The 23,205-nt window shown below is 43.7% G+C and overlaps 1 protein-coding gene across 4 annotated transcripts in view; it reads left to right on the top strand.

Moving 5' to 3' along the window:
• MTMR3 (myotubularin related protein 3) overlaps positions 1-15,253 on the top strand; it is a 95,515-nt gene extending 80,262 nt beyond the window's left edge. For 3 of the 4 annotated variants that reach the window (XM_075319964.1, XM_075319962.1, XM_075319963.1), the window contains 2 exons: positions 4,283-4,371; positions 13,106-15,253. In XM_075319964.1, the coding sequence (XP_075176079.1) occupies positions 4,283-4,371; positions 13,106-13,262 (246 nt within the window). In that variant the 3' untranslated portion in view covers positions 13,263-15,253. Of the gene's footprint in view, positions 1-4,282; positions 4,372-4,513; positions 4,557-13,105 lie in introns of all 4 variants that reach the window. The other variant, XM_075319965.1, reaches the window with a different exon arrangement.
• The last annotated feature ends 7,952 nt before the right edge of the window (positions 15,254-23,205 follow it).

Raw genomic sequence — 23,205 nt, 5'->3', positions numbered from 1 at the left:
AATTAAGGAAGCTACTGGCGGAAAGAGTACTTCCTTGCCGCAAACTAAGGCCAGGAAACCGGTCCAGAGCAGGAACCAATCGAATTTTCGTTCCTTTCGTTCCTCTAACTGGTCAGCCTCTAAGCCCTCGACCTCGTCCACTACCGCAGCCAAGGATCGTAAACCCAACTGGCGCGCAAAGCCGCGTCCTCAAAAGGCCGGAGGAGCCGCTGCCACTAAGGCAGCCTCCTCTTGACTATCTGGCTACGCCAGCAACGTCCTTGGTCGGTGGCAGGCTCTCCCACTTTGGTGACGTGTGGTTTCAACACGTCTCCGATCAGTGGGTGCGGGATATCATCTCCCACGGCTACAGGATAGAATTTTCTTCCAGCCCGCCAAACAGATTTTTTTTCTGTCCACCCCCCCCCCCTGCTCCAAAGCCGCCACCTTCTCTCAGGCCGTGGCATCCCTGCAGGCCAACGGTGTAATTGTTCCGGTTCCCGCCCGGGAACGGTTCAGCGGTTTCTACTCAAACCTCTTTCTAGTCCCCAAAAAGGACGGTTCCTTCCGGCCCATCCTGGATCTCAAGCTTTTCTCAACAAGCACGTTCAGGTGCGGCACTTTCGCATGGAATCTGAGATCGGTCATTGCCTCAATGACCCAAGGAGATTTTCTGGCATCCATCGACATCAGAGATGCCTATCTGCATGTTCCTAGTGCGGTTTCGCACCAGCGTTGGCTACGCTTTGCAATCGGAGAGGAACATTTCAAATTCGTGGCTCTCCCCTTCGGCCTAGCCACGGCCCCTCGAATATTCACCAAGGTCGTGGCAGCAGTGGTTGCGGTCCTGCACCTCCAGGGGTTGGCAGTGATTCCTTACCTGGACGACCTTCTAGTCAAGGCCTCATCCAGTGCAGACTGCCAGCGGAGTGTCTCGCTCACTCTCGCCATTCTAGTCCAGTTCGGGTGGCTTGTCAATTTGCCCAAGTCCACTCTGATTCCAACCCAGAAACTCGAGTACCTAGGGATGCAATTCGAGACTCTGCCGGCACTTGTGAAGCTGCCCTTAGTCAAACAGCAGTCTCTTCGTCTGGCGGTACGCTCTCTGCTGAGGCACCGCCGTCATTCCATCAGACACCTCATGCGGGTGCTGGGTCAGATGGTGGAGTCAATGGAAGCGGTTCCCTTTGCTCAGTTCCATCTGCGTCCCCTGCAGCTGGACATTCTCCGCTGTTGGGACAAGCGGATCTCTTCCTTGCACAGGCTGGTGGCTCTGTCGCCACAAACCAGGAGCTCTCTTCAGTGGTGGCTTCGGCCCCTCTCTCTGTCACAGGGACGCTCCTTCCTGACTCCGTCCTGGGTAATCCTCACCACGGATGCCAGTCTCTCCGGTTGGGGAGCAGTATTTCTCAATCACCGAGCACAGGGCACTTGGACTTCGTCCGAATCAGCTCTCTCAATCAATGTGCTGGAGATCAGAGCTGTGTTTCTAGCTCTCCTAGCCTTTCACCACCTGTTGGTGGGCAAGCACATCCGAGTCCAGTCAGACAACGCGACAGCGGTTGCCTACATCAATCACCAGGGCGGAACTCACAGCCGTCTGGCGATGCTGGAGGTTCAACGAATCCTCCAGTGGACGGAGGACTCGAAGTCCACCATATCTGCAGTCCACATCCCAGGCGTAGAAAACTGGGAGGCCGATTATCTCAGCCGTCAAACCGTAGACGGCGGCGAGTGGGCCCTGCATCCGTCAGTGTTCAAATCACTCTGCCGCAAGTGGGGCACTCCAGAGGTAGATCTAATGGCATCCCGGCACAACAACAAGGTTCCGGTTTACGTGGCTCGCTCCCACGATCCTCAAGCCTTCGCAGCAGACGCACTGGTTCAAGATAGGCCAGATGGAACTGAGACCAATGTGTTTCCCCCTCTAGCGCTCTTGCCCAGGGTTCTGCGCAAGATCAGAATGGAGGGCCGTCGAGTCATGCTCATTGCTCCGGACTGGCCCAGGCGAGCGTGGTACCCAGACCTGCTCCGTCTGTCCGTAGAGGTGCCGTGGCGTCTCCCGGACTGCCCAGACCTTCTCTCTCAAGGTCCGTTCTTCCGCCAGAATTCTGCGGCTCTCAGATTGACGGCGTGGCTCTTGAGTCCTGGATCCTGACGGCTTCAGGCATTCCCTCTGAGGTCATCTCCACCATGACTCAGGCTCGGAAGTCTTCCTCGGCCAAGATTTACCACAGGACTTGGAAAATTTTCCTGTCCTGGTGTCGTTCGTCCGGCCATGCCCCTTGGCCGTTCTCCTTGCCGACCATCCTGTCTTTTCTACAGTCCGGTCTACAGCTAGGACTGTCCCTCAATTCCCTTAAGGGACAGGTGTCGGCTCTGTCGGTATTGTTCCAGCGGCGTATCGCCCGACTGGCTCAGGTGCGCACCTTCATGCAGGGCGCATCTCACATCATTCCTCCTTACCGGCGGCCCTTGGATCCCTGGGACCTTAATCTGGTCCTCACGGCCTTACAGAAACCCCCCTTTGAGCCTCTCAGGGAAGTTCCCTTGTCTAGACTTTCACAGAAAGTTGTTTTTCTAGTAGCCATAACTTCTCTCAGGAGAGTTTCGGATTTGGCTGCGCTCTCTTCAGAATCCCCCTTTTTGGTGTTTCACCAAGACAAGGTGGTTCTTCGTCCGACTCCGGACGTTCTCCCTAAGGTGGTGTCTCCTTTCCACCTTAACCAGGACATTTCATTACCTTCTTTGTCCGGCCCCGGTGCATCGCTTTGAGAAGGCGTTGCACTCCTTAGATTTGATGCGGGCGCTCCGAATCTGTGTCACGCACCGCTGTTTTTAGGCGGTGCACATCTTTTTGTGCTAACCACTGGTCAGCGCAAGGGTCTCGCTGCTTCTAAACCGACTCTAGCTCGTTGGATCAGGTCGGCTATCTCCGATGCCTACCAGTGTTCTCAGGTGCCTCCCCCGCCGGGGATTAAGGCGCACTCGACCAGAGCTGTCGGTGCCTCCTGGGCTTTCAGGCACCAGGCTACGGCTCAGCAGGTTTATCAGGCTGCCACATGGTCCAGTCTGCACACTTTTTCGAAGCACTACCAGGTGCATGCTCATGCTTCGGCAGATGCGAGCTTGGGCAGATGCATCCTTCAGGCGGCTGTCGCCCATTTGTGAAGTTAGGTTTTGCCTACTTCTCAGTTGGTTTATTTCCCGCCCATGGACTGCTTTGGAACGTCCCATGGTTTGGGTCTCCCATAAGGAACGATAAAGAAAAAGAGAATTTTGTTTACTTACCGTAAATTCTTTTTCTTATAGTTCCGACATGGGAGACCCAGCACCCTCCCTGTTGCCTGTTGGCAGTTTTTTGTTCCGTGTGTTTCACCGGCTGTTAGTAGACAGAGTTCTGGTCTTTCCGAGTTTTACTCTTTCTCTACTTATGGGTGGATGTCCTCCTTCAGCTTTTGCACTGAACTGGGTAGATTGTCATCCAGGGGGTGTATATAGCCGGAGGGAGGAGCTACACATTTGAGTGTAGTACTTTGTGTGTCCTCCGGAGGCAGTAGCTATACACCCATGGTTTGGGTCTCCCATGTCGGAACTATAAGAAAAAGAATTTACGGTAAGTAAACAAAATTCTTTTTTCAACGTTAAATTTTGCTCTACATGTAATTTTGACATGTTGCTGTCCTTTCAAGTCAAATAGACTGCCTTCATTAAAGGGAGTGTCAGTACAGAATGACCAACCAGTCCTGTGCTGAGTGCATCATGGCCAAACATTGAGTGCACCTTCCCGCCGGCTGGCTTTTAATCTTTCTGCCCTTCTTTGGATTTATAGCCATTTTAAGAGCTGTCAGGGGGTGGAGATGGCAGGGAATATAAGCAAGTGGGATGGTGCAGTTCATGCCTTGGCCCTGCCATGTTGCACTGTGCTTGTACTTGGTTTGATCAGTCATTCTGTACTGACTCTCTACCAGTGTTCTTGATAGCCAGCCATAAAGTTAAACGAAAACGACCCCCCTCCCCACCCCAAAATCCTCTGCTGTGTAGTGAAGCCAGTGAGGTGTGGGGAATAGAGCTGGGGAGGCAGGTTTGGTAAGTGCTTTCAGACACCCAGAGCACTTGAGTCTCATTGACATATCAATTAAAAAATAAAAAAAATTGTATCCGTAAGTGTGGATATTCTTTCAGACAGGAGTATTAACAGTTTTGGGGAGTGCATTCCTACAGATTCCAGTTGTGACAATCAACAATTTAATGCAAAATGTAATTTTTTTTAGCAATATTCATGTCTTGATGGCTATTGCAGGTGACAAGATGGCTTCCAGACCATTTAGCAGCTAACTGTTATAACTGTGATGGAAAGTTTTGGTTGGCAAGCCGAAAACACCATTGTAGGTAAGTTGTACCAGGAGTTCCTAAGACCTTTTGATATTTAAAATACAGATGCGTAAAAGATTACTCGGTTACCTTTTACCAGCACACAAATGAGCATCAATTTCATGAAACCTTCCTCCATCTCAGCCATGTTTCCTTGCAGGAATGCAGAAGCTGGGGCTGAAACGTGGTGAGCTTTTGTTGAGGTTGGTTAGACACTTTGTTCTTTTGCAATCGCCCAAACTAACAGCATCTACCCCTTTTAAGCCTACACCTTTCACGTGTGTGTATAACATGTCCTGCGAAAAGAAGCAGAGACCAGTCTGCACAAATGGAAAACTATGATCCAAAAAAAGTAGCTGTGTACAGAATGGTCCCCCACCAGACCTGCATGGTCTCCTATAGACTCTACCTTTCAGAATAGGGCTTCACACCCCCCCCCCCCCCCTTCAGATTACCAATACTAGACCAATCTGGACACTAAGATCCATTCACCAGTGTCTACACCAGAATAGTTGCATAAAATACTTTAAAAAAAAAAGTAAGATTTTTGCACAATAGAGACTAGAGGTAATATTTCTCCAGCTTTAATGAAACAGGGTCTAAATCTGAAGTCTGAATCAGCCCACCTGGCCTCCTTCCCCACCAACATCTACAATGTGGGGAATGTCTTGGGCCTAGTAGAATTGTAAAAGCCTATTCAGATCCATAGTATATTCAGGCAAAATAAAAATCTTAATTGACTCATTCTGTTGGAAAATAGTGGAAAATATAAATTTTTTTTAGTACAAAAATGTATGTATTAAAGGTGAACCTGTTACTTTCAAAATGCAGTCCAATTTGCAGGCAGCAACTCAAAGGGGCTTTTTGGTTGGAAGAGGCTGATGGACAGGTCTGGCCATGTTCCTCCATTAATGGCCATTTTGACATGAGTTGCTTTGTGCAGTTTGTGAATGGCAGCTCTATAGTGTAGGGGCTTTACAAAAAATAACTTAATACTTCTGTATTAGTCAGTTATATCCCCCTGTACATAGAAGATGGAGGGCAACCCCTTTTTAATAGTACGGAAGATTTATACTGGTGCTCCTGTTAGTCTTTTGACTTTCTGTAGGGCACCCACAATAGGTCTGACTTGATTTTTACTTTTTCATTTTTCCAGAGTTTCATATTGGGGGATTAGAAAGCCCACTTGTTTTGCACATGAATAACTTTGTTCTTGTCAAGTTTGTATAGCGGAGACTGGGGCTGTACACTTTATTAAATGTCATACATGTCATACAGTTTAAGTGGACACATTTTGTTTCCTTTTTGTGACTCTTAAAACTAGATGGGTAGAGTATTTTTTTTTAATGGACATACATTCTGGCTGCTACCCTATAAAGCATAGCAGGGTTAGGGGGTCCTTTGCATGGCAATTCATGGCATGTGCTCAACCTCCTGCTTGCATGTCTTTCTCATGGTGCATGTTTACTAGAGGTTGAATGTTTAGCGTAATCTGCCACTATACTAATCAGCAGTAATGCTCACAATACCTAACAAAAATATTTCTGCTGCTATCTTATTGGTCTAAAGACTGATAAGACAAAATGTCAGTTAAAATGCTGCATTATTTGTTGTGTAGTGGTGTGCCATTTTTGCTACAGAATGCATGACTTTTATTGTTGGAGGAAAAAAGCAAAGCCAGAAAGATACAATCTTTGCCAGTATTCTTGCCTGTATATGCATACTATAGGAAGTGATGGTGCTAGGTCTAAGGCTGTGTGCACGTTGCGTAAATACATGCAGTTACGCTGCGCTTTGTAGCGCAGCGTAACTGCATGCGTCCTGCGTCCCCTGTACAGTCTATGGAGATTGTGCAGGGGCCGTGCGCACGTGGCGTTTTAGAGTGCAGCGCTTTGGCTTCTGCCGAAGCGCTGCGTTCTAAGAAGTGACATGTCACTTCTTCCGTGCGCTTTGCCGGCAGCTCCTGCTCTGTCTATGGCAGGAGCTGCAGGCAGAGCGCATGGAATCGGCTTTTTTTTTTTTTTCACTACGGACATTTCTGCAGCGATTTAAAGCGCACATGTGCTCTTCAGATCGCTGCAGAAATTTCTGCAGTGACTGTACGCAACGTGCGCACATAGCCTAAGAGGACCTTTCACTCGGATGGGCATATTACTCAGCTTTGCAGCCACTATTAAATTTTGTTGGGTTTTTTGTTTTTTTTTCTGCCCTCCATTGTGGAGATCTTGGTGTGTAAAGGTTACAAGTTGAGGTGCATAACTCGGAGAATTGTCTCTGGGGATGCGTAGTTGCTCTTCTGTATGAGGTTGACCAATCATAAGCTGGCAGCAACGCAGGATAAACACTGCTTCCCAAACACTCTCCTTTCCCCTCAGTGGCCAATGCTTTACAGGAGCATGCATGTTTTGGCAGTGCTAAACTTCTGGAGGGAAGAGCAATACAGCACGGTGGGGAGGGCTCGGCTGTATTGTTCCTCCCCCTCACAAACTGCTGTAATATAAGCAGTATGTAGTAAAGCTTCTCTGATCAGTGAAATGTGGAGAGCAGACTCCTGTGAGATATGTAGTAGGCCTGTAGTATCAAAGCTCAACTTTTTACTTCAGAGATGTGAGTACGCTAAGATATAAGACTTATTACATATCCGACAGACCCTCCCACCCCCCCCCATTGTGTTACTGCCTGTTGGATTGGTAAACCACATAAAATGGATGGTACTTTCCACTAGGGACAAATCTCTAAGAAACCCAGTTGAGTGATAACCTAAATGATAGGCGAAATGTTACAGGCTAATTTCCAACAGTAGAGAAATAAACAATTTTACTCAAACTGGCCACATGTAATAGTGGCTGCAGCGCTAACATTAAAATGTCCTCTTTATAGAGTGGAGTATTAATGTCAGCATGTCAATCCTTCACAGGAGCATAGATGTATTGTCAGTGCGAATTTAATGACCTGAACATCTCTAGGGTACAACTTCGCAACACCCAAATGATGAATAATTCCATTGGGAATCTATCTTTAAATAATGGCCAGCAAATCTTCATTTTTGGTAAAATGGATCCATGGAGTATGGAACATTCTCGGACTTCTAACTTGAACTTTAGATTTGAAGTACAGGATTGAAATTAAGAATCTAGTGTAGAGAACACATTTTGAAGGGCCTAAACAACAATGAATGTGTGTTGCCATTTCTAGGATGCAGTGGCTCCCTACTTAACATTGGGGCTAGTGATTAATGAATAGTAACTGTTTATGTGTTTGGATTATTCGTAACAAATGCAAAAGTACTGTTTCAGAATTTAGCACGAATAATGAACCTAATGCAAATTAGGGAAACTGAGCAATTTTCTTAAATCCCTGAAAAATGCTTGGGTTCCCCATTGACTTAGGTTCATTATTTGTGACAAATACTGGAATAGTACTTAGTGTTTGGGATTCGTTCGGAATAATCCTAAGGCCTAAGACACATGGCATGAAAATCTGGAATGTGATAAAACATCGCATTCCACCTGGACCAATATTACTCTATGGGGCAGCACACAAGCGATTGTTTTCTAGTCTGATTAGGGCTGAGAAGAGAAAAATCGCAGCATGTTGCGAGGTGTAATGATCCTAGTTTCTCACACCCATTCAAGTATATAAGTGAGAGGGAAAAATCGCACTGCACTCGCGGTACACCAGTGTACCGCGAGTGCAAAGCGAGAATGGCAACAGGAGAGAGGGAGATGAATCCCTCCCTCTGCAGTGCTGGCCTTCCCCCCTCAGTGTGGCACCTGCCAAACACCCCCCCACCCCACAGCTGTGGTCCGATTGCATGATTGGACCTCAGTCAGTGACACTCGCATGACACTCGGCTCCCGCTGTGCTGCCAGCATGAGCAGTGTCATGGGAGGATCCCAGTAGTCCCAGTGTGGCACCGGCCAAATGGTGACTATTTGATCACTAGTTGATGCACGCTCCTGCAGTACAATTGTCTTTCCTTATAATTTGAGTTGTAATTTAGTTATCCAAGAATGTTATGAACCATAGGTTTTTTTTAATTATGAATTTGTCCGTAGTTCAACCACTTTGTCATTTAATTTTTTTTTTTTTTTTTTTTTTGGATAGTTCTTAAAGTATGAAAGCAAAGCCCCAGAGTTAAAGGGAACCTGTCATCAGAAATTTAGCTTTAAACCTAAATGTTTCCCCTTCTGCAGCTCCTGGGCTGCATTCTAGCAAGGTTCCTGTTTTTTTGCTCCCTTTTAGACGAAATATAATACTTTATAAAGTTGTACCTTTTGGGATGCAAATTTTCTAAATCGTCCATGGGGGCGGGCTCTCTGGTGTCTGTTATGTCCATCCTGCCGATTTACGCCGTCCCCCAATGCAGCATTTCATACTTCCAGGATGCCGCCCAGTGAGCCCATGGTCCGGCGCATGCGCAGTGCCACTGTAGCAGGACTGTGCACTGCATGCACAGTGTGACTGCTGGTGACGTTTGCGCAGGCACAAGATTATGGGTGGCGCTGTGTTGTCATCGCACGTGCCCGCGCTTTCCCCTCTGCCTCCAGCGTTCTGCGCAAGCGCTGGCCAGATGACCGCACGTCCCCTCTTTCCCATCTTTCCCTGTAGCAGGAAATAGATGGGAGGATCGGAGCAGGACACCACCGGTTACGGCCAGCGCTTGCGCAGAACGCTGGAGGCAGAGGAAAACGCGTGCACTAGATTATGGGTGGGCACTTGCAATGATAATCACAGCGCCGCCCATAATCTCATTGGGGGACGTCGTAAATCGGCAGGATGGACATAACTGACACGAGAGCCCGCCCCCATGGACGATTTAGAAAATTTGCATCCCAAAAAGTACAACTTTATAAAGTATTTTATATTTGGTCTAAAAGGGAGCAAAAAACAAACAGGAACCTTGCTAGAATGCAGCCCAGGAGCTGCAGAGGGGGGAACATTTAGGTTTAAAGCAAAATTTCTGATGACAGGTTCCCTTTAAACTGCAGACAGAATAATGCAAGCCAAAACAAAGGGCAAGCAAATGTCTTAACCCCTTCACGACCGCGGGCAGTAAAATTACGTCCTATTTTAACGTGACTTAACGACCAGGGACGTAATTTTACTGCCTAAACTTCATTTGATTGCCGTGGCCATAGCAACGGCTTTCAAATGATGTCCCCTGCTGTTTCTTACAGCAGGGGACCTTTGCTTGACCCCAGGGGGGGCGGCATCGCCACCCCCTATCGACGATCGATGTGATTGGCTGTTCAAATCTGAACCGCCAACCACATCGATCGCACTAATTTCGGCAAAAATAATGCCCGAATTAGTGCGATCCTGTGAGATCCAGCTATGAGATGCCGCAGCAGCTGCAGCATATCATAGGTGGACCTCAAACATGCCGCCCCCAGCCCCTGCAGCACTGATTGGAGCGATCGTGCAATGACGCGCAATCGCTCCAATCAGTGTGCAGTGGGGCGGTGTGATTTGCCGGTGGCCGCCCTCCCCAGGCCTGTGCTGGCCTGCGAGCCCTCCCCCAACATGTCTGCAGCGTGCAGTGGCTGGTACTTGTGGTACCACGCCACCGCCGCTGCTGCCGCCGCCGCCGCCGCCGCCGCCGCCCTAGCTGTCACCGCTGCTGCACGTGAGTACTGTGCTCACTTTGCAGCCAGCCCGTGCGCGCTCCCGTGGTGCCCCTGCGCGCTCCCGTGGTGCCCCTGCGCGCTGCCATGGTAGCCCCTGCCGTGCCCCCCCCGCGATCTGCTCCCCCCAACCCCCCCCCCCCCCCGACATCCCGATCTGCTCCCCCCGCGATCTGACTGCCTCCCCCATTATCTCTGTTCTGCAGCTCCCTCTCCGGTCTCCCCCTCTGCTCTACCCCCTCCCCCTCTGCTCTCACCCCCCCCCTCTGCTCTCACCCCCCCCTCTCCCCCTCTGCTCTCCCCCGACGTCCTCTTACCTGTCTTCACCGGCCTGATCACATCTGCGTCCATCGCTGGGTCCTTCCTGGGCATTCTGCTGATCTGCCTGCTGCTCCTGTAAAGCTGTCCATCTCTCTGCCATCTGTTCCTCTGCAGCTCTTCTGGTCAGTGATCCTCCTGCTAGTCCTCTGGGTACTGTGAGTATAACTTTTTTTTTTTTTTTTCCGTATCCCCTGTCCATTTTTACACCTCATCTGTCCGTGCGTCCCGCCAAGCGCTGATCAGGGATGCAGATAACGGATCGGCATCCCTGCTCAATTTTTGGCGTGACTTTTTTTTCCGTATCCCCGACGCTTTTTGTATCGCATCCGTCTGTGCGTCCCGCCAAGCGCTGATCAGGGATGCACATAACGGATCGGCATCCCTGCTCAATTTTTGGCGTGACTTTTTTTTTTCCGTATCCCCGACGCTTTTTGTATCACATCCATCCGTGCGTCCCGCCAAGCGCTGATCAGGGATGCACATAACGGATCGGCATCCATGGTCAATTTTTGGCGTGACTTTTTTCCATATTTGCGACGCTTTTTGTATCGCATCCGTCCGTGCGTCCCACCAAGCGCTGATCAGGGATGCACATAACGGATCTGCATCCATGGTCAATTTTTGGCGTGACTTTTCTTTTTTTTACGTATCCCCGACGCTTTTTTTTATCGCATCCGACCGTGCGTCCTGCAGCGGCCGATCAGTGCACTGCGTCTGTGCGTTTGAAAAGTCAAATGGCGCTCCTTCTCTTCTGAGCCCCGCCATGCGCTCAAACAATTTATTTCCACCACATATGAGGTATCTGCGTACTCAGGAGAAAATGCACAATACATTTTATGGTGCATTTTTTCCTGATAGCCTTGTGAAAAAAAAAGCTACCTAGTTGAAGCAACCGTTTTGTGGTAAAAAAAATTTTTTTTCTTTTCACGGCTCAACGCTATAAACTTCTGTGAAGCCCCCAGGTGTTCAAAGTGCACATCAAACATCTAGAAAAATTATTTGAGGGCTCTAGTTTCCAAAATGGTGTCACTTGTGGGGGAGCTCCACTGTTTAGGCACCATAGGGGGTCTCCAAACGTGACATGGCGTCCGCTAATGATTCCAACCAATTTTGCTGTCAAATGGCGCTCCTTCTCTTCTGAGCCCCGCCATGCGCCCAAACAATTACTTTCCACCACATATGAGGTATCTGCGTACTCAGGAGAAAATGCACAATACATTTTATGGTGCATTTTTTCCTGATAGCCTTGTGAAAAAAAAAGCTACTTAGTTGAAGCAACCGTTTTGTGGTAAAAAAAATTTTTTTTCTTTTCACGGCTCAACGCTATAAACTTCTGTGAAGCCCCCAGGTGTTCAAAGTGCACATCAAACATCTAGAAAAATTATTTGAGGGCTCTAGTTTCCAAAATGGTGTCACTTGTGGGGGAGCTCCATTGTTTAGGCACCTCAGGGGGTCTTCATACCCCACATGGCGTCCGCTAATGAGTGCAGCTAATTTTGCATTCAAAAATTCAAATGGCGCTCCTTGCCTTCCGAGCACTGCCGTGTGTCCAAAGATTTGATTTCCACCACATATGAGGTATCTGCGTATTCAGGAGAAAATGCACAATACATTTTATGGTGCATTTTTTCCTGTTACCCTTGTGAAAAAAAAAGCTACCTAGTTGAAGCAACCGTTTTGTTGTAAAAAAAATTTTTTTTTCTTTTCACGGCTCAACGCTATAAACTTATGTGAAGCCCCCAGGGGTTCAAAGTGCTCACCAAACATCTAGAAAAATTATTTGAGGGCTCTAGTTTCCAAAATGGGGTCACTTGTGGGGGAGCTCCATTGGTTAGGCACCTCAGGGGGTCTTCAAACCCGACATGGCGTCTGCTAATGAGTGCAGCTAATTTTGCGTTCAAAAATTCAAATGGCGCTCCTTCCCTTCCGAGCTCTGCCGTGCGCCCAAACAATTGATTTTTACCACATATGGGGTATCAGCGTACTCAGGAGAACATGCACAATAAATTGTATTGTGTACTTTCTCTTTTCTCCCTTGTAAAAATGAAAATTTTATGGCTAAAGTAACATTTTTGTGTTAAAAAGTAAAATTTTCATTTTTTCCTTCCACATTGCTTTGGTTCCTGTGAAGCACCTAAAGGGTTAATAAACTTATTGGATGTGGTTTTGAGCAGTGTGAGGGGTGTAGTTTTTAGAATGGGGTCACTTTTGGGTATTTTCTGTCACCTAGGCCTCTCAAAGTCACCTCAAATGTAATGTGGTCCCTAAAAAAATTATTTTGTAAATTTTGTTGGAAAAATGAGAATTTGCTGATGACCTTTGACCCCTTCTAACTTCCTAACGGAAAAAAAATTTGTTTCGAAAATTGCGCTGATGTAAAGTACACAAGTGGGAAATGTTATTTAGTAACTATTTTGTGTGACATATCTCACAGATTTATGGGCATAAATTTTCAAAGTTTGAAAATTGCGAAATTTTCAAAATTTTCGCCAAATTTCCTAAATTTTCACAAATAAACGCAAAAAATATCGGCCTAAATTTACCACTGACATGAAGCACAATATGTCACGAAAAAACAATCTCAGAATCGCCAGGATCCGTTGAAGCGTTCCAGAGTTATAACCTGTCAAAGTGACACTGGTCAGAATTGCAAAAAATGGCCCGGTCATTAGGGTGTTTTAGTGGCCGGGGGTGAAGGGGTTAAAGTTCTAATGCAGATTATTGACCTAAGCACCACCATGTGAAAGTAGTCTTTTGCTGTTACTAAATCCATATTTAACTTTCTTTTTTTTTTTCTCTTAAAGGAATTGTGGAAATGTATTCTGTTCAAGCTGTTGTAACCAGAAAGTCCCTGTTCCAAGTCAGCAACTGTTTGAGCCCAGCCGCGTATGCAAGTCATGTTACAGCAATCTTCACTCCAGCTTGGAACTGGAAAATCCAATTACAGCTTCTTCAAATTAGGCAATCATCCTTCCAGATGGGCAGAGCAAGGCAGCCTAGCCCACATCCTCTGAACTGCTGGAAGTACAAGCTATCGAAGATGGGATACGAAGACAAAGCGATCTTTTTCTATTGACTGCCCTTTTAACTTTTCTGCATTCTAGATACTGTAGGGCTTGGTGGAGTGATATATTGGAACCTGAGCTTTCACATTTGCATTGGAAGCTATGGGAGTTCAGTATATCACTTCTGATAGGACAGCAGAGGCCTCTTTTAATACCCTGAGTCAATCAGTTGTGTTGCAAAGGAATGTCACACTAACTGATGCCAAGGTGCCCACATCCTTTATTAGATGTATACTTAGTCACAAGATGACAATAGTTTTAATTTAAGGAGAAAAGCCTGAAAATGCATCTGTCAAGGTGTTCTCCATCTCAGTATAGTTGTAGCCTAACCCCAGTCTGTGATGTCTAGTTCAGGCCTCTGTTTTTCAGAATCTGAGAAGCAGTGCTCATCTGTAACTGTATGTACTGTAGACATTTTATGACAAATACAATTGACCAAGTTTATTGTCTGATTTTTTTATTTTAAGCATATTCACTGATTGGCACTTGTGGATAAAAATCATGGGTTCAAATTGTGCCCATGTGTTTACATTAAACCCAAGCTTTATTCTTGCTTCGGAGGTATAGTTTTAGTACTTAATGGAATAATTCTACGTTGGTGCACAATGTTTCGATTTCTGCCAGAAAACATGCTGCACAACTGAATAAAATCCTTAATTTCCCTCTACTTTTAGTAATTGGACAATGTTGTGTGGTCTACACTGAAATAGTGAGACTTTCCAGAGAAGGAAACATAGCTTGGTGTGCAATAGTGTGCCACAATTTTGGCACAAAGCCATCTTAATAGGTGGTGTGAACTTACACTAGAAAGTCTTAATTGCATACTCAACCAGCATGAATCGCTGATAAACCTGGCTCATTGGAAGACTGTTCTGTCTAAGAATTAAGACCACATTTAGACTAGTTTTGATAAATATACCCCATTGACACATTGGCTGAAATATCTTAGACTGGTTTCAGACATCCATAATGCAGTTTCCCAACTTTGATTACCATGGAGGTCTAATGGCTGAAGTTCCATTCACTAGAACCATGGGGATTTGTTTAGATACTAAAAATTGTATCTGTTATGGCAGTCTAAAACTGGCCTGAGACGTAAAATAGACATATTATGCTTGTTTCTACAGCATTCAAAGTATTGCAGGGCTCGAAGTTTTTATTTGATTATTTTGCACTTTTATTTTTTTATATATAGAACTATTTATTCATATTACCCCTCAAATTGAGTACTTTATGCATCTGCAGTTATCCCCTCTGAGGCTGCTTGAGGGGCAGGAGGGCTAATGAATTATAAAGTGGGGGGGCAATAAACAGGTTCGTTAGACTTAAGCAGGTTTTGAAATATTTGTATTCGCAATACTTGTAACGAGTAACTTGTAATTCTTGTCTATTTGTTCCGATTTAGAAAGTACAATGCAAGTCAATGGAATGAGTAAATGTTCTGCTGGACTCCAGAAAATTAGTCACACTTCACATTGACTTGCATTGTACTCTATTCGGAACGAATGCACGAGTATTACAATGTACTCGTTAAAATTATTGCGAAGAAAAATATTTCAAAACTCGCTCAACTCTAGTTTTCATTACTGCAGTGCCACAAAATGCACAAAGTAAAGTTATCAAGCAAACAAGGAATGTTTTAATTAGTTGAAGGGTAATTGTTGGTGACTGGGTGGTTTTTAGAAATGAGAGCTGGGAACTTCTATCTTTCATGGATTGTAGGACCTTGTCAAAGGTTCTTATAAATATGATGTATTATACTTTGGAATGAATTCACTTTGCAAAATGTGTTAGGTTAAAGTTTTGCTAGGAAGAAGCTGTAAATATAATTTGTATTGCTCCAATGCATTTGAAATGTACAATAAATGGTCTTGATTTAAAAACAAAGTGCAGTCTCTACAGTCATGGCTGAAAGTGTTGGCACCCTCCATTCTAGAAAATGTATTTATCCCAGAAAATCCTTCAAATACACAAAATACAGATTTTATACATACACACTTGAAATAATACAAAAAAATCAGGAAAAAGTACATTTAAACATTAATTTCACGCAACCAAATAATGGATCAAATAAAATTGTTGGTACCCTCAACTTAACAGGTTACACTCTTTTAGAATAAATAACTAATGAAGTGCTTCCTATAACAATCAACAAGCTTCTTGCACAGCTCAACTGGAATTTTGGACCACTCTTCTGTTGCAAACTCCTCTAGGGCTCAAATTTGAAGGGTGCCTACTCCAAACAGCAATATTTAAAATCTCTCTATAGGTGTTCAATGGGATTTTCATACAGATTCATTGCCACGTCAAGAAGCACCCAAAACTGGATGGAAACAAAACTGGAAAGTTCTAAAGTATGTTTGTTTGGGTCCTTGTCCTATGTCATGGGTCTTCCAGTAGGACAAACAGTTTTCTGACAGGCACTACATTTTGACCCAAAATCCTTCTGGTAAACTTCAGATTTCATGATGCCTTGCACAGGCAAGGCACCCAGTGGCAGCAAAACGGCTTTGAATCGCCACCATATTTGACTATGTACTGTTTTTCATTTTTCCTTTTGTAGGCATTATTTTGTTTTTGGTAAACAGTAGAATGATGTGCTTCAGCAAAAGCTCTTGGTACATCCAAGATGCTTTCACAGAAGGATTTTGGCTTGCGTACATTGTCAAAATGCAGTCTAGAATATCGGGGGGCGGCAAGGGGGCAGGGTCTTTGAGCAGTGTGGTATTCCTGCGTTTGCTGCCATAGATTTTCATTTCAGTCAAATGTTGACACTTCATGCTGACACTGATGCACCCTGAACCTGCAGCTATAATGCCTCTAAATGTAATTGGGGATGCTTATCCACCACCCGGACAATCCTGCGTTGCAACCTTTCATCAATTTTTTTCTTTACTATCCATCTTCTGGAGATTAGTTAATGCCATGGGTTTTAAACTTCATTTATGTTGTGCACTGTGGGCAAAGGAACATCAAGATATCTGGAGAGGGACCCCTTGAACAAAAATTGTGCAAAATTATTCATCTCAAGCCCTCACACAGTCCTTCTCTAGAGATGAGCGAAATGCAATGGAAGCCAGTAATTGGGGGGGAGGAGGAATATGTGCACACTGCATTTCATCACCCCCACCCCCCAATCCAAGAAGCCGTTCAAACACAATGTGGCTTGCACAGAGCTGAGCATCAATCATACCACAGCAATGCTTGGTTCAGAGAGTGAATTACAAGTGCACACCAAACTTCAAACCTGAACATGGGTTTTTTTTTGTTTTGTTTTTTTTTAGTTTGTTTTCGAGCCTCAAACCTCAGATTCGCTAATCTCTTTTGTTCTCCTCCATTGTCTGGCGCACACACAATGCAAAGTCAACTTCTCCCCTTTTATTTGGTTTAAACTATGATCTCTATTGCCCAAATTGGTTACTTGCCAGAGTTTAATTTGGTCGAGCATCACGTGCTTGAAACAGTTATGTACAAATTTTGTCCAGCCCATTTTTGGGGAGAAAAATACTTCATTTATTGGAACAAGGGTGCCAGCACTTACTGCCACGTCTGTATTTACATGGTAATAGACTGCAAGCAAAGCCTATGTATGGTCACCTTGTAACTCTTCCCCCCCCCCCCCCCCCCCCCACATACATCGGATGAAAAGGAGGTAATGTGTGGCTAGTTTTTTAAGGTTGAAAGTAGACAAGCCCATTGAGTGAGTAAAGTCTATAGCCTGACATGTTGATCCAAGGAAGGCGATTCTTCATGGTAGGTGAGGCTTCTTCCCACTTTACACACTGCAATCTGACTACTTTGTTGGATCAATGTTCACAGAATCAAGGTTCTAATCTAAATATATTTTCAAGAAAGCCATCCAGGCTAGCTTCCACCCCCCCACCTTTTCAGTGGATGGTCATTCCATAGTCTGTTATGAAAACACAGGTTTGCATAGACCCCTTAACAGAATTTTTTTTTTTTTTGATTTGCCAAGTTTCTTGTTTTTAGATGCATTGGAATAATATACTGGATTGCTTGCAGTACCGATGAGCGAAAACATTGTGGTTTTTATAGAATTGACAACATCTGATCAGCTTGGCCTGGTTTTCTTAGATTTAAATCTATCACTCCAGCGGTGCAATAAGCAAAAACGACTGGAGTGCTTCTTTAAGAGCAAAGTCCCCTGCCCGGTCTCGTGCTCCCCTTCCGCATCTTCATTTGTTTCCAGCATTATTCTTGTCAGTCTCCTAGGATTTGTAATCTGGCAGCAGCTTCAGTGTTTGGAGGCCACAACTTAATGTAACTCTATGAGCGCCTCATTCTGGCTCCCATAGAGTTGCATAGAGACCTTGTGACGTAACATATGACTTCTGGACAGTCAGTCACTGTATGGCGATGTGGGACCAGAGTGGCATCAATAAGTTGAAGGTGATTATTGGATGGGGCAGGGGCCTTAGATTTAAAGTGGGACTCCAGGACTTTCAGAGAAATGTTAAGCTCATACTGGCATTATCACTGAGGGCACAATTTACAGAGAAGTGGAGGGGACTACAGCCGCTCTGTACAATACAAACATTCATTGTAGCGTTGCCATCACCAAAGTGGAGCTGCTGTTGCTTGTGAAGAAGACTCCAGACAGCAGCCTCTGGGTGATAAAGCACTTTTCTCCCATTTCGTTTTATTTTTCTGTTCTGTATGGGAGCTAATTTGTTACTTAGATTGTGCGTGTATATATCTATAAATATATAAAAAAAACTTTCTTGCCCTTCTAATGAAGCAGATAAAGAGCTTCTCTATTTTTTCTTGTGTCAAAGCAAGAGGTAAATAATTTAGCATTGTTAACGATATATAAATAAAGTGAAATAAAGTTCAAAGTTCTCAGAATTGTCTCTAGTGAAATTAGATTTTTGTTTTAATTTACATTATTGCTTGCTTTTTAATTATTGGCTATAGTAACTAATATGGGCCTATGGATATGGCAGGAATATAACTAACCACTAGATGGGGATATATTTATCTTATTCTATTGAAATCGCTATTAGTTTTCATATGCATGGCATACCAGAGGTTTGTTTTATTTTAAAATGCTGCAATGCCTGTCTAAATCTTTGATAGGGAGAATTAATTTGCTGAGATCCATCCACCTCATAGGTGTTATATCAAGATGCTGATTAGATAGTATGATTATTGCACAGGTGTGCCTGTGGCTGGTCACAATAAAAAGCCACTCTAAAATGTGCAGTTTATCGCACCACAATGCCACAGATGTATGTTTTGGGAAACTGTGCCATTGGCATCCTCACTGCAGGAATGTCCACCAGAGCTGTTACCCGTGAACTGAATGTTCATTTTTCTACCATAAGGCGTCTCCAAAGGCATTTCAGAGAATTTGGCATTACATCCAACTGGTGTCACAACCGCAAAGCATGTGAAACCACACACCAGTCCAATATCTTCACATCCAAGATGATCTGAGACCAGCCACCCGGACAACTGTTGCAACAATCTGATTGTGCAGAAATTCTTTGGTTATGCAAACTGTCAGAACCTGTCTCAGGGAAGCTCATCTGCTGCTCATCATCCTCATGGGGGTCTCCACCTGACTGCAGTTTGTTGTCGTAACCAACTTGAGTGGGCAAATGCTCATATTCAATGGCGTCTGGCATGTTAGAGCTGTTCTCTTCAGGGCTGAATCTCTGTTTTCACTGTACAGGGCAGATGGAAGACTGTGTATGATGTTTAGGTGAGCGGTTTTCTGATGTCAATGTTGTGAATTGAGTGGCACATGGTGACAGTGGGGTTATGGTTTGGACAGGCGTATGTTTTGGACAACTAACACAGATGCCTTTTTATGAATGCACGGACCCCCATGATATGATATGTACACAATACCTGGAAGCTGAAAACATCCCAGTTCCAGCATGGCCAGTATACTCACTGGACTTGTTACCCATTGAGAATGTTTGGGGTGCTCTGGATCAGTGTATACAACAGTGCTCAAGTTCCTGCTGATATCCAGCAATGTCGCACAGCCAATGAAGAGGAGTGGACCAACATTTCACATGCCACAATAAACAACTTATAAACTATGCGAAGGAGATGTGAGGCAAATGGTCACACCAGATACTGACTGGTTTGCTGACCTCACTCTCCACTCCCCCCCCCCCCCCCCCAATACTGTAAATCTTATTTTAGAGTGGCCTTTTATTGTGGCCAGCCTATGGCACACCTGTGCAATAATCATGCTGTCTAATCAGCATCTTGATATGCTACACCTGTGAAGTGGATGGATTATCGCCGCAATGAAGTGTTCACTAACACAGATTTAGACAAATTTGCAACAAATCTTTGCAATATAAAGGTAGTTTATGTGCATAGAAAAAGTATTAGATCTTTAAGTTCAGCTCATGAAAAATGGGAGCAAAAACAAGTGTTGCGTTTATATACTGTTTAGTATAGTATATATATGTATATATATACACATGTATAGTTTTGCATATATGGGTATGTGCATACGTGTACATAAATACGTGCATATGTGCCCATGTAAGTACAGTTGTGTGAAAAAATGTTTTCCCCCTTCCTGATTTCTTATTCTCTTGCGTTTGTCACATCTCCAAACAAATTTAAATATTAGACAGGGGTAACACAAGTAAAAACAAAAGACAGTTTATACATTATTAAGGGAAAAAGAAATCCAAGTTCACAGGGCCCTGTGTGAAAAAGTGATTTCTGCTCCCCCCCCCTAAAACATAAATTAACTGTGGTTTATCACATCTTTGGGAAGCTGAGTTAAATTTCCCTAGCCACACGCAGGCCTGATTACTTCCACTCCTATACTGAATCAACAAATCACTTAAATAGGACCTGCCTGACAAAGTGAAGTAGACCAAAAGATCCTCAAAAGGTAGACATCATACCACGATCCAAACAAATTCAGGAAAAAATGAGAAACAAAGAAAGATCTATCAGTCAGGAAAAATTTATAAAGCTATTTCTAAAGCTTTGGAACTCCAGCAAACCACAGTGAGAGTCATTATCAACAAATGGTGAAAACATGGAACAGTGGTGAACTCTCCCAGAAATTGCCGACCAACCAAATTTACCCCAAGAGCGCAGTGACGGACTCGTCAAAGACATCACAAAACATCATCCAAAGAACTGCAGGCCTCACTTTCCTCAGTTAAGATCAGTGTTCATGACTCCACCATAAGAAAGAGGCTGGGCAAAAATGGCCTGCATGGCAGAGTTCATTCCAAGACGAAAACCACTGCTGAGTAAAAAGAACATATACGCAGTTTTGCCAGAAAAAAATCTTGATTATCACCAAGACTTTTGGGAGAATACTCTGTGGACTGACTGGACAAAAGGTGAACTTTTTGGAAGGTGTATGTCCCATTACATCTAGCGTAGAAGTAACAGCATTTCAGAAAAGGTAACAGTAAAATATAGTGGTGGTAATGTGATGGTCTGGGCCTGTTTTGCTGCTTTAGGGCGTGGTAGACTTGCTGTGGTAAATGGAACCATGAATTCTGCTGTCTACCAAAATAATCCTGAAGGAGAATGTCCGATCATCTGTTCGTGATCTCAAGCTGAAGCACACTTGGGTTATGCAGTAGGACAATAGCCCAAACCACACCAGCAACTCCACCTCTGAATAGCTTAAGAAAAACAAAATTAAGACTTTGGAGTGGCCTAGTCAAAGTCCTGACCTTAATCCGATCGAGAAGCTGTGGCATGACCTTTAAAAAAAAGATGGTTCATGATCGGAAACCCTCCAATGTGGCTAAATTACAGCAATTTTGCAAGGATGAGTGGACCAGAATTCCTCAAGAGCTTTGTAAAAGACTTATTGCCAGTTATCGCAAACACATGATTGCAGATGTTGCTGCTAAGGGTGGCCCAACCAGTTATTAGGTTTAGGGGACAATCATTTTTTCACACAGGGCCCTTTAGGTTTATATTTCTTTATCCATTAATAATAATAAAGACCTTCATTCATAAACTGCATTTTGACTTGTGTTATCTTTGCCTAATATTTAAATTTGTTTGGTGATCTGAAACATTTAAGTGTTACAAACATGCAAAAGAATAAGAAATCAGGAAGGGGGCGAACACTTTAACAAAACTGTATATGTGTATAACAATGTGTGTGTATGTGTTATATACATATGGAAAGTGAGAGATATGGTAATATATAAATTGACAGATATCTCTTTATGTAGATATTAATACACAATGAACACACAGTGTGTTCACACTTTAAGTTTATTTTCTAAAACTCACATGGCCCTGTATGTGGTTTATATGGCAAAGTACATGTAAGGGGACATGAGTATAACTACTGTACAAATTTCTTGTTTCTAATAATTTTTCATAAATTAAAATAATAGTCTGCATTGTCCTCTAGTACATTGCTTATGTGTGTAATCTACTTTGTAAGAGCATACACACATTGAAACTATTCTAAAGTTTCTGTATAGAGATGATCGAAAATCTCAAATATTCAACTTCGCGAATATCCGACAAATCGACGAATAGGTCGCCGCTATGCGAATATTCAACGCGTAATCTAAGTCTATGGGAAGCCCGAATAGTTCCGAATAGTTGTTATTCCAGTTTCCCATAGACTTACATTGCGCATCGAATATTCACGAATAGTCGAATAGCGGTGACCTATTCGGAAAATATTCGCATAGCCGAATATTTGAGGTATTCGATCATCCCTATACAGAAACTTTAGAATTAAGGAAATTATTTGTGCCCGATAATGACAGAAGTGAACACTATCTAGAAGTGCTCACCATTGCTGAATAGATTTACATGTTCTTACTCTATGAGAATGTAAACTGTACCCTTCCACATATGACCAAATTTATTCTGCAACCAATGGAGGAGAGGGTTTAGAATCTTTTCCAATGCCAAAAGGCAATACTGAAATATTGTAGTAATATTTCATGTTTTAGAAACCCAGAAATTCTGATGTTAAAAATAATTATAACAACTTATTGTATTGTTTTATTCAACAATGACTAGCACATTTTCCAGATCTGATTTTGGAATTGCCATTTTTTAATACTGCTATTTAGCCTGCAGTTACATTTCTGTGCTTATATACCTGTTAAAAGGTATGTATCAAGTATGAAAGGATATAATAATAATTTTTATTTCTATAGCGCCAACATATTCCGCAGCACTTTACAATTCAGAGGTGACATATACAGACAATATGAGACATTACAGAATAACAAAATTCAACAGATACCAAGAGGTTTCTGTTACAATCTATGAGGAAATAGAGGAGGCACAAAAGGTAAATTAGGGGGGAAGGATAACTCTGATAGCTGAGGTTCTGAGTTCATGGACCCTCATCCAGAAAGTGGTGCTTTGCTGAGCCATATCTGTATGAAATGGAAATATGTGAACCTTTAATTAATTCATTCTCTGAGATTCAGGGGTAAAGAATGGAGTAGACTCTGAGCAGTTATCTTTAAGATAGGAGACAACTTTCATACTTGGGATAAACCCCTTAAGGCTATGTGTGCACTAGAAAAGTGATTTTTCTCAAGACAATTTCTTGAGAAACCACTGGGAGTTGAAGATTACCGCATCTGCATGGAAAAAACGCATGCGGTTTTGCCGCGGTTTTGCCGCGGTTTTGCCGCAGGTTGGTCCCTGCGGTTTTTTATGCTGTAACTGCAATAATATATAAATAAAGCATGTTGGAAAAATAAAAATAGATAGATTGATAAATGGATAGATAGATAGATAATGGATAGATAGATAAATGGATAGATAGATAATGGATAGATAGATAAATGGATAGATAGATAGATAATGGATAGATAGATAATGGA

This window comes from Anomaloglossus baeobatrachus, chromosome 1 (assembly GCF_048569485.1).
Source record: "Anomaloglossus baeobatrachus isolate aAnoBae1 chromosome 1, aAnoBae1.hap1, whole genome shotgun sequence".
Classification (NCBI taxonomy): domain Eukaryota; kingdom Metazoa; phylum Chordata; class Amphibia; order Anura; family Aromobatidae; genus Anomaloglossus; species Anomaloglossus baeobatrachus.
The sequence above is the reverse complement of the archived record's forward strand: the minus strand, read 5'-3'. Positions and strand labels throughout refer to the sequence as shown.